Here is a 12,078-nt window from a genome sequence, read left to right on the forward strand (position 1 = left end):
CAGGGGGAAGCCCATGCTTGGGTTAACCCGCCTGTGAGCTCAGTAAGTTCTGCGCTGCATCCTGGGAGCTTTGTTCGCCTGGCTGTGCTCAGTGACCAGAGCGTCTACATCTACGTCCTTGCACTCAGCATCACTCTCTGCATTTTTAAGCACATGCAGTAAAAATTCTGCACTCTTTTTTGGGCTACAGACCCTGTGTCCAACCCCAGTGTTTGACCTGGGCACACCTCGCATCTCCACGGAATGGCACACATTGCTGTTGTAATGTGGCATCCTTTAGATACTTGGTGGCTTTTTGGATATGCATATACTTGATGGCCTGGGCAGTTTCACGAGTGTTCTTAAAGTGGACATGAAGATTTCAATCTCTCGATTTACATGATTTTGTGGGGTTCTCTGGGTCAAGCGAATACCGAACCATTTTCAGAGGTCACCTCAGGTTGCTTACGGGAAGAGCCTATTCATAAATATTTTACATGAATGATACACATATACAGGAGAGTGGTTAGGAAGTGGAGATAGGGGTAATTTTTTTTAATTTATTGGGGTGACAATAGTTAGTAAAACTACATAGATTTCAGGTGTACAATTCTGTATTACATCCTCTATAAATCCCATTGTGTGTTCACTACCCAGAGTCAGTTCTCCTTCCATCACCATATATTTGATCCCCCTTACCTTCATCTCCCACCCCCCACCCCCCTTACCCTCTGATAACCAATAAACTGTTGTCTGTGTCTATGAGTTTTTGTTTCTCATTTGTTTGTCTTGTTCTTTTGTTGTTTTTGGTTTATATACCACATATCAGTGAAATCATATGGTTCTCTGCTTTTTCTGTCTTACTTATTTCGCTCAGCATCATACTCTCAAGATCCATCCATGTTGTCACAAATGTTCCTATATCATCTTTTCTTACCGCCGAATAGTATTCCATTGTGTATATATACCACAACTTCTTTGTTCATTCATCTATTGAAGGACATTTTGGTTGTTTCCATGTCTTGGCCACGGTAAACAAAGCTGCAATGAACATTGGAGCACACGTGTCTTTATCTCTAAATGTTTTCAGATTTTTTGGGTAGATACCCAGGAGAGGGATTGCTGGGTCATATGGTAATTCTATTCGTAATTTTTTGAGGAACCTCCACACTGCCTTCCATAATGGCTGCACCAGTCTGCATTCCCACCAACAGTGTATGAAGGTTCCTTTTTCTCCACAGCCTCTCCAACACTTGTTACTATTTGTCTTGTTGATGATAGCCATTCTGACTGGGGTGAGGTGATATCTCATTGTGGTTTTGATTTGCATTTCTCTGATGATTAGTGATGTTGAGCATTTTTTCATATGTCTATTTGCCATTTGTATGTCCTCTTTGGAGAAATGTCTCTTCAGGTCCTCTGCCCATTTTTCAATTGGGTTGTTTGTTTTTTTGTTGTTGAGTTGCATGAGTTCCTTGTATATTTTGGATATTAGCCCCTTATCGGAGGCACTGTTTGCAAAAATCTTCTCCCATTCAGTTGGTGGCCTCTTTATTTTGTCAATGGTTTCTTTTGCTGTGCAGAAGCTTTTAAGTTTCATATAGTCCCATTCGTTTATTTTAGCTTTTACTTCCATTGCCTTTGGAGTCAAATTCATAAAATGCTCTTTGAACCCAAGGTCCATAAGTTTAGTACCTATGTTTTCTTCTATACAGTTTATTGTGTCAGGTCTTATGCTTAAGTCTTTGATCCATTTTGAATTAACTTTGGTACATGGTGACAAATAGCAGTCCAGTTTCATTCTTTTGCACGTGGCTATCCAATTCTCCCAGCACCATTTATTGAAGAGGCTGTCTTTGCTCCATTGTATGTTTTTAGCTTCTTTGTCAAAAATTATCTGTCCATATTTATGTGGTTTTATTTCTGGGTTCTCAATTCTATTCCATTGGTCTATGTGTCTGTTTTTCTGCCAATACCATGCTGTTTTGATTATTGTAGCCCTGTAGTACAAGCCAAAGTCAGGAAGTGTGATACCTCCATTATTGTTCTTTTTTCTTAAGATTGCTTTGGCTATTCGGGGTCTTTTGTGGTTCCAAACAAATCTGATGATTTTTTGTTCTATTTCTTTAAAAAATGCCATTGGGATTTTGATGGGGATTGCATTGAATCTGTATATTGCTTTGGGTAATATGGCCATTTTAACTATGTTGATTCTTCCAATCCATGAGCACAGAATGTCTTTCCATTTCTTTGTGTCTTCTTCAATTTCTTTCAAAAATGTCTTATAGTTTTCAGCATATAGGTCTTTCACATCCTTGGTTAAGTTTATTCCTAGGTATTTTATTCTTTTTGCTGCAATTGCAAAAGGAATTGTTTTTCATATTTCTTTTTCTGAGATTTCATTGTTAGTATATAGGAAGGCAATGGACTTTTGTGCGTTGATTTTGTAGCCAGCAACTTTACTGTATTCGTTGATTGTTTCTAATAGCTTTTTGGTGGAGTCTTTAGGGTTTTCTATATATAGCATCATGTCATCTGCAAAGAGTGATAATTTAACTTCTTCATTCCCAATTTGGATGCCTTTTATTTCTTTCTCTTGCCTGATTGCTCTGGCAAGGACTTTAACACTATGTTGAAAAGCAAAGGTGATAGGGGACAGCCCTGTCGTGTTCCTGAACGTAGAGTAAAGGGCTTCAGTTTTTCACCATTAATAATGAGATTAGCTGAGGGCGTGTCATATATGGCCTTTATTATGTTAAGGTATTTTCCTTCTATACCTATTTTATTAAGTGTTTTAATCATAAATGGATGTTGTATCTTGTCAAATGCTTTTCTGCATCAATTGATATAATCGTATGATTTTTGTCCTTTATTTTGTTTATGTGATGTATCACATTGATGGATTTGCGGATGTTGAACCATCCTTGTGCACCGAAGCCCTTTTTTTTTTTTTTTTAATTTTATTAAATTTATTTGGGTGACAAGTGTTAGTAAAATTACATAGATTTCAGGTGTACAATTCTGTATTACATCATCTATAAATCCCATTGTGTGTTCATCACCCAGAGTCAGTTCTCCTTCCATCACCATATATTCTATCCCCCTTACCGTCATCTCCCACCCCCCCACCCCCCTTACCCTCTGGCAACCACCAAACCATTGTCTGTGTCTATGAGTTTCTGTTTCTGATTTGTGAAGCCCTTTTTTTTTAAAAGCAGACTTTCCCCCATGTAAATCAGCACAACCTGCCTGCAGGAGAGTATGTTTCAAAAGCCTTAAAAATGTGCATAGCCTTTGACCTGGTCATTTTACTTTTAGAAATAATCAAACAAGCACCCAAAGATGCACGTTCAAAGATGTACATCGAAATGTTGGTTATGATATGGACAGAAGGGGGAACATTTGAAATGCCCTATAATACGGCACTGGCTGAGTATTTGTGGAGAGTCCCAACAATGGAGAACTACGCACCTGTTTACCAACAGTTGTCATGGTTTAATTAGATTTGTTTTTGTGTGCTTACTCAACGTCCCCCCCACCCCCAACCCCCCCACACACACACAACTGGCAGGTCTATGAGAATAGGAACTGTGCCTGTTGTACTCCTTACTGTATCCTAAGTACCTTACAAGATCCTTGGCACATAACAGACACTCAATACACATTTGTTGACTCATTGACTGAATAAATGAGAGAAAAATCAAGGCAGATTCCCTCTCCTCCATCTCAAACGTCCTTCAGTCCCCAGCTGGGCTTCAGTGCTGCCTGTACACACTCTTACTTCTCTCTAGCATCTATGGCAGCTGCTTCACATCTTCCCCAGCTTCTCAAGCCCTGACTACTTTTAGGTGATGCTCTCATCTCCTACTTGCCAGAGAAAATATGAGCCAGCAAATGGGATCTCCTTCCGTGCCCTCCAGGCCAGTGGATGTAGGGTAGGTTGACAGGAGGCAGAAAGCAGATATGCCACGCACCTCTTTCTCTGCAATCCCCTCTTCCTTTCACCATCAGAGCTCTTGAAAGACTCAAATGTTTCCTGCCTAATTTGCATTCAAGGGCTGAGTGTAATATACTGCCCCGTACACTATTATCTATCCATCCAAACTCCTAAAAGAATGTTTTGGTCTCATTTTATGTTCCCCTCATCTCCGATCCCCACTTCCATCCTCTCTCTAGTGCGTTGGTATGTGTTCTTGGAAATATAGATGTCTTTGAAAAGCATAGAGTGTTCTATGTATATATGTGCTTTTAATTTACATGAGTGGTGTTGATCCACAAATTGTATTCTGTTTCTTTTTTCCCTCCACACTGTTTCTGAGGTCTCTCTGTGTTACTACGTGTATATGTAGTTTATCACTTGCGATATGGCACACACCCTCTAAGCCTGGACACCTTGGTCCTGCCAACTCCCTGTGACCACAAAGCTACGATAAACCTTCTTTAACCTGCCCTGGTGGACCTGGGCAAGAATTTCTCTAAACCAGCAGTTCTCAAAGTATGATCCACAGACCTCCCTAGGAGTTCTGAGACCCATTCCGGGGTGTGCAAGGTCAGAGCTATTTTCAAGATCATGTATAAGGTGGTGTTATTTACATTTTTTCACCATATTGATGTTTGCACCAAGGGCAAAACTGCTGGTACCGTAGCTGGAATCAAAGCCGTGCCACCAACCCATACTAGTGGTCACTGCATACTTGAGCAGCACACACTCACTTTTTAAAAAGCCTGTCTTATGTAAGAATGGCTTCGAGAAAGCAGTAAAAACTGATCATTTCCTTATGTCTGGACCCTTGAGCTCAGCGATCCTGAGTATACTGTGTGACGGACCATGGAGGACACATAAAGCACTTGAGCTGCATGCGGAAGTCTGGCAGTTGTCTCGGAGGGAAGCGTGTGTGCGGTTGTTTGGGGGGAACCCAGCCAGCCTTTGTTTGCGTGCGTGCAGCATCCTTTCTGCTTGAAAGAACGATGGACACACAGGCTCCGGTTATTCAGACCTGGGTACCTGGCAGACATGTTCTCGGAAATGAACCAAGGGAGCCTGTCGCTTCGAGGAAGACAGCTGACAGTGTTTGTCACCGAAGGGAAATGGGAACTTTCAAGTGAAAATCAGAATTTCAGAAAATGTGTCTCCGCCAACGTGGGCTTGACAGTTTCCCAATACTTAAAAGCGTTCTCTGCCTGCCCCTTAATTCTTTATGACCTATTGCGATCATCAAGTCCTTCTTCCAGAAAATCCTTATATCAGGGGTGCCAGCTGCGCCACCTTTGTCTGCCAAGTGGCCAGAGTGTCTTTTACTGCATGTCAGGGAGCTTCCTAAAAATTGTTGGACTAGTGCATCAGGAAGTCTGTCACTACAGAGCCAGGAAGAGCCCCCAAAAGTGATGACACAAAGCTTAAACATCAGTGCGTCCTTTTTTTCCCATTGTGCCCACTCATGCACTCTTTGGCTTCCTATAGTCCCAAGAGCTGGTGACTGCTCCATTTTTCTCTCCAGCCCTGACCTCCTCTGAGCCCCAGACTGGCTATCTTCACCGCCTCCTGGACAGCTCTCGCCTCCCGCTCCCTGCACCTGCCTCTCTTCCAGCACTCCGTGACTTGAAGAGTGGCAGTGCCCATTCTAGCTCCATGTCCCCACCGCTGTCTGTTCTTCCTGTCTACCCCACGCTCCTCCCACAGCAGCTGTCATCACTTCTCACCCACATCCTTTCACATCTGCCAACTGGTCTCCCCAAACACCAGGTACCTTTATACCTTATGCTCTTGCTCAAACCGTCCTCTTTGTCCAGAATGTCTTCTCTGCAACCTTCATTTTAATGTAAATGTAGCTTCATTCTTTAAGGACTAGCTCAGTATCACCTTCCTTGGTGCCCTCCCCTTCCCCTGGCAGAAGGAATTCCAACTCCAGGTGCTGCTAACTGGCAATTAAGTGGGTGACTGGGGAATGAAACTGAATTGCATCAAATGGCGGGGGCTGCTGAGGTGGGAGAGTTTGAGGTGGTCCCTAAAGGGAAGAATGATAATAGTGGCTAACATTTACTGAGCACTTGCTGTACACTAGAACTTGCCCCATGCACTTTATACGCCTTCTCATTTCATTCCTCGGGCATTATCCTCATTTACACAGGAAGAAACTGAGACCCAGAGAGGCATACCAGTGGCTGCTGGTCTTTACTGGGTGGCAGCTTATTCATCTACAGCAGAACACTTTCTTGCCATAAGTGGCAGAGTAGGAACAGCATCTAAAATCACTTCCAATTGTGTCTCTCTTTCCTATAGGGGGAAAAGAAGTACATTTGACATCGGAAGTATGAGGCCATGTGGTGAAGTGCACAGCCAGTCTGAAGTCTAATTCCAGCGTTGTCTAGCTGTGTGACCTTGAACCCATTCCTTAACCTCTCTGAGCTTCAGTTTCCTAATACATGAAATGGGGTTAATAATAACTCTCATGCAGGTTTGCAGTGCAGATAAGCTATGAGGAATGCAAAAGAATCTATCAGAGTGTTAGGTACACAGATGGGTTCCATCAGTGTTGATCCCCTTTCCTACCCACCTCCCACCCACCCACCCCACCCCCGCGCCGTACCAGAGTCCAGGGGAAGAAGTGCAGTATGGTGGAATTCACACTGTGTCTGGGGTCAGGGGAGCTGTGCTGTGACTCTGGCACCAGCAAGGCTGTTCAACCTTCAGCAAGTCACTTTTCCTCTCTGGGCTTTGGTTTCTTCCTGTACTTATAACACAAGGGAGTTTTGTTTTACAGTTGTTGGATGCTTCCATTTACCTCTCATTATGCAGCCACTCAAAAAAGAAAAAAGAAAAGACCCATAAGGAGAGAACCAGGAGAAAGGGTGAGGTCATGCCAAACTGGGGTGCTGTGTTTTGTAGAGTTAGGCATATCTGGCAAGAGGAAATATTTTGTGAAGACATAGGCTTTGGATCCTGGTGACCTGGGAGTGAGCTCAGGACTCCTCATCAACATACACAAAAATAGCTCTCTCCTGCCCCTCTGTCTGCCCCCTGCCTCTGGGAGATGCCCTCACAGGCTTGGGCCTCTGCTGAGGCAGGCCTTGAGCTGATTCAGGCGCCCAGCTGCCTGTTGCCATGGCAACGTTCCAACGAGCTTTGCATAGTGACAGGGATGCTAGGCTTTGCTAACAAAGTGCTCTGTAAAGGACTTCATGTCTTTGGCAGGAACAATTCTGCCTTCTTTCTCACAGTTAACTTTGGGGGCTGTGAGGGATTTGGCAAGTCGCTTCCCCTGTCTTGGCCTGCGCCCCTGGGTTTTCCTTGAAGGCACAAGTTGGCAGCTTTTTATTTTTCTCTTTCCAAATATTCCATAACCATCCGTCCTGTCCACTCCCCCTCCAAAGGAAAGAATGGTTTTTCCCTTACTTAGAGCTCGGGTGAGCTCAGCCTGTTTAGGGAAACAGCACAAATGGACTCTTTTAATCACTTATATACCCTTGGCTGATGGCTGGGTCAAATAGTGTTCAATCCCCTTTTCTTTGTTCAGGATGCCCAGTGATTTTTCCGGATAGAAACAGGAAGACCCTGTATTGTCCTGATGAGTGAGTGATTCCCCGGAGCAGGAAACAGAGTAAGAATTCTGAGTAGAATGGAAAGGAAGTCAGGCAGAAGTGGACCAATCCTACTTTTATCGCTTGCAAGCTATGGGATCTTGGACAAGTTCTTTCGCGTTCTTTGGCCTCGGTTTCCTCATATGTGCCATGGGGGTGATAATAGGGGCTTTTGAAGGGCATTACTGTAGGGTTATTACAAGGTTTAAATTTCTCTTATGCTTCTCACTGTTTCTATTGCCGTGATCCTGGTCCAGTGCGATAGCCTCCTGACTTCCCCATTTCTAGTTGAAACCCCCGCCTCAGTCCATTGTCCACATAGCAGGTGTGGTGGTCTTTTAAAAAGTTACGGTGAAATCAGATCCTGTCACTCCCTTGCTTAAAACTCTGAAATGATTTCCCATTGCACTTGAAATAAAATAAAATCCTCTGCTCTCCCCTCACCTTGTTCCCTAGACATGCTGGCCTCTTTTCCGTTTCTCAAAAGCATCACGATCCTTCTCACCATATGGACTTGGCACTCTCTGTTTCCTCTGCTGGCTTCTTGTCATCCTCAGTTCTTAGTTCAGAGAGACCGTCCCCAACCACTTATCCAAATTAGCTCCCACCCCCATGCCTGTGACTCGCTGTCGTATCTCCATGTTAATTTCCTTCACTGCCTGGGTTCTTAGTGGACGTGGTTATCGTCTGTCTCCTCTGACTGCATTGTAAGTTCCTTGTGTCTGTCCTGTCCAACTCTACCTGCCCCCAGTGCCCAGTGCAGGGCCTAGATATAATAGGCTCAGTGGAATCTACTGAATGAATGAATGGCAAAGGCATACAGAGCACTGGGAACACAGTGTGAAAGAGAGTAGAGCCCAACACATGCTTGCCCCTTCTTCTGGCCTTGTTATGTGGCTGGAAGACGGAGGGTGGTTCACTAGACCTAAGGCCTCCAAAGTGGGTGCATAATCTCTTGGGGTGCACTTGGAAGGCACTCTGGCTTTCTTACTGGAACAGAGGCCAAAGAAAAAAACATGCCCCGAATTACCATTCCTCAGCCTGCAGCCTTCCCTAGAGCCACTTTCTGTATACCCTCACCCCCATTCCTTGGATGTTAATGGCATCATCACCCTTCTAGTCACTTGGGCCTCAAGGACAAAGTGTTCAACTCCCCTGGTCAGCCTCAGCTTCTTGACCTGGATAGTGCGTACATGGGTGTATTCAGTCTGTGATCATTCATGCATTCCTCAGCCTCTCCCTCCATCCCCTTACTCCCCAGACATTTCGGAAACGTACCTGTTCCTATTCAGACTTCCTCACCTGGTCCCCAGGAATATAATCTGGGGGCTCAAGTGCACAACCGAGTTGAGTTCAATTCTGTTTTGATTTTCACAGCGTCATACACATTTTACAACTATCTCAACATGTCATGGCTCTGTCTCTTACAGCCTCTCTAACCTTTTTTTCAGTCTGTGTCGTTGACAACCTTGAACCAACCAAGACTTATATCTAGGACCCATCACAAGTGGATAAGAGGGCAGGGACCAAACATTCCCCAAACCTCACCTTTAAGGTTTTTGTGATGTTCCGAAATCTTCAAGATTTTTACCATAATCATAAATCTATTTTCCCAAGATGCTTCACTCTTGACCCTTCACACTTCCTCTGGAACCTCTGTTTCACAAGCCCTCTTTTCTGGCCTCTGGTAGGTCCATTTGGAGACCTCCTGCCACATTCTACATTGAGCTACAAACCCAAGAATGGATCACACCTTCCTGTGACTTCTCTGTATAATTATCTGTCTCCCCCACTAAGCTGGGGAGCCTTGAAGGCTGTGTCTGCCTCCCTCTGTAATCTCGGTCTTGCATGGAGGTAGAGACCCTTGACAGCTGGAGGCCTGGCAGGACAGGTTCCTAAGAAGGGTGATATCCCAAGTATTTAACAGTATGCCCTTTGCCTTTCTGTCTGGCCAACTCTTCTTCATCTCTCATGACCCAGTACAACTGTCACCTCCTCTGGGAAGGTATCCTCTACCCTTCCAGACTGAAGTTTCTCTTTGGTACTCGTACAATATGTGTATCCTTTCCCTGGGGTAGCAGTGACCACACTGTACCATCGTGATCTGTAGATGTGTTGGTCACCCCTCCTGGGTGGTAACTTACACCTCTATGTCCCCAACACCTAGCAGAAGGCTTACCTGGCCAGAGCAGATCCCTAGGAAATGTTGAAAAAATGACTAAATGATTTGTTGGGTGAGTAGATGGATGGATGGACGGATGGATTGATGCCACTTGACCCCTTCTGCGTGGCACAGTGTCCCAAGTCTTCCAGGCTGAGGCTGTAGCTGGACCTGCACCCACAGTGCTCTGTAGCTGTGACTATGACAGACAGGTCCCCTGTCAACATGAGCAGGTGTCTGATGACATTAGCATTGGGCAGTACCACAACTTTGCTAAGTAAGTGTAGTCACTCTGGGTTGTCAAGCTCTGGCAGAGTTGATTCCAGGAGCCATGGCCCTTCCTCAGTGCCAGGATATTGGAGCTGGAATGAGCTGCTGAGCCAACACAACCTGCCCCGTGTCACTTTTCCCACAGGGCTGCAGCACTTACAGTGAACAGCTGCATCTGTGCGCACGCGTGAGAGAGAGAGAGAGAGAGAGAGAGAGAGAGAGAGAGAGAGAGAGAGAACGAGTGGATTTACAGTGGGACTCATGGAAGGAGCCCTCTCATTGGCTTCTGAGGGTCCCAATTCCTGTTTGTGAATCTCTGGGCTGCGAGCTGTGCTGCGAGCTGTGCCCTCCCCCAGGAAGGTGAAGCCGGCGAGGGAAGCGAGAGTGGAGTGAGGATTCAGGTGTGTGTGTGACAAGGAGGCAGGTCCGCCTGGTGGCCACATTGGGCACATAAGAGGCATCTGGCTATGTTAGCTCCAAGCCTGCAGCCTGGCAGCCTCCTGCTGTGCCCAGATTTCTCCAGGTATCTCTCAACACTGGAGTCTATTGGCAGCAGTCACTTACAGAAGTGGATCTGTCATCCACAATGGAGCAGGGAGCTGTGTCACATAGAATTCCTGGGTAGCACATTCCTTCACTGGTCCCTGTCACACTCCTGGATTAGGCTCTGTTATTGGCCCCTCGCTCTTGCGAGCTTCTGCAGACGGAGCAAGCACGTGGCAGCAGAAATGACAGCGCTGAGAGCAGAGGCAGTGAGGCACAGTGAGGGCAGGCGAGTAGGGTCCCCGAGGGCGCCCCTGCTGGCCCCGTCTGCAGAGGCAGATGAGGCGGGGCCCACGCTCAGGTCTCCCTAAGGTTCTTCTGGAACCTGGGCTGCTCAACCTGAGTGGAGCACTAAAGCAAGGGGGGAGGAGGGAGAGGGAGAGACAGAGAGGAAGGGAGGGAGGGAGAGAGGGAGACGGAGAGGGAGAGAGAGAGAGAGGCTGAGAGAAGCTCCTAGCAGGCTGTAGTCCAAGTGAGAGGGTCAGGTCTGGACAATTGTGTGCCAGGGGTACAAGTGGGATTTGGATGAGCCGTGTGTGTGAGAAGCCAAGCTGAGGTGATGTAAGCACCTGGGGAGGAGCACAGACAGAGGAGGAGGGGAGAGGAGGAGGAGGAGGGGGAGGAGGAGGAGGAAAAGGAGGAGGCGGAGGCGGCGGCGGCAGCCACGGGGCGGCTGCCAGTCCAGAACAGAATGATGGGCAACTCTCACCACAAGCAACCGAGGAGTAAGAGCCAAAGCAGGATGCATTCAGCAACAGGTACTCTCTCTGCCCTTCCCTCCTTTTTCCGCGGCTTCCACAGCCAGGGCCTCCCCAGCTGCAGCCGCGGGGCCCCTGACCCTTGGCGTGAGTCACAGGAGCTGCCAGGGGGGCGGGGAGAGAGCCTGAGGGAGATGCGGGTGAACTCCCAGCTCCCCTGCTCCCCCCGCCAACCTGAATTGCATAAGTCAGAGCTCCCGGAGCTGGCAGGGGCTGGCCTCTTTGCCAGCAGCCCCGTGCAGCCTCTGGAGGGTGGCGGGAGCGTCAGGGAAGTGAGCAACGTGCTGTGGACTGAAGTTTATTGCTAGGACCGTGCTTTCTGTCTGGATCCAGTAGGCACAGACCTGGAACCGTGCATGGCTTATCCTTTGAGTCTCCTTTGTTATTCAAGCCTTCGGCTCCCCCAGCCCACCTCCCACCCGCACAGTACACCTACACCTCCTATGCTGCATGCAGTGAATGATCCAGGCAAATCTGTTTCTTGCTGTGTAATGCCCTGCCCCCACCTCCTGCCCCAGCCCCAGCAGGGAGCGCGCCTCACTGCAGGGCTCATAGCAGCCTGTGGAAGCCTTGAGCATGTTGCCCACTATCTTGGGCACGCCGTCTCCACATATGGCGTACTTCCCCCCAACAACCCCTTCTTGGATGCTAACAGTATGGAAATCAGGGAGACAGAATCTGGAGACAACTTTTCCTACTTCACCTCCCCAGACAGTGCAAGAGCGTGTGGACACAACTTCTCTTGTCCCATCCACCGCCTACCAACTCTTTGCCCTGCTGCCTGTCCCT

At 46.9% G+C, this 12,078-nt stretch overlaps 1 protein-coding gene across 4 annotated transcripts in view; it reads left to right on the plus strand.

Moving 5' to 3' along the window:
- Positions 1 to 12,078, plus strand: part of NHSL2 (NHS like 2) — a 186,455-nt gene that overhangs the window by 109,498 nt on the left and 64,879 nt on the right. The window contains exon 1 of one of the 4 annotated variants that reach the window (XM_074324045.1): positions 11,189 to 11,289. The exons of the other annotated variants lie outside the window; for them this stretch is intronic. Coding sequence (XP_074180146.1) covers positions 11,223 to 11,289 — 67 coding nt within the window. The 5' untranslated portion in view covers positions 11,189 to 11,222. Of the gene's footprint in view, positions 1 to 11,188; positions 11,290 to 12,078 lie in introns of those variants that run through there. 4 annotated transcript variants of the gene reach the window in all.

This window comes from Rhinolophus sinicus, chromosome X (assembly GCF_036562045.2).
Source record: "Rhinolophus sinicus isolate RSC01 chromosome X, ASM3656204v1, whole genome shotgun sequence".
In the NCBI taxonomy this organism is placed as follows: Eukaryota; Metazoa; Chordata; class Mammalia; order Chiroptera; family Rhinolophidae; genus Rhinolophus; species Rhinolophus sinicus.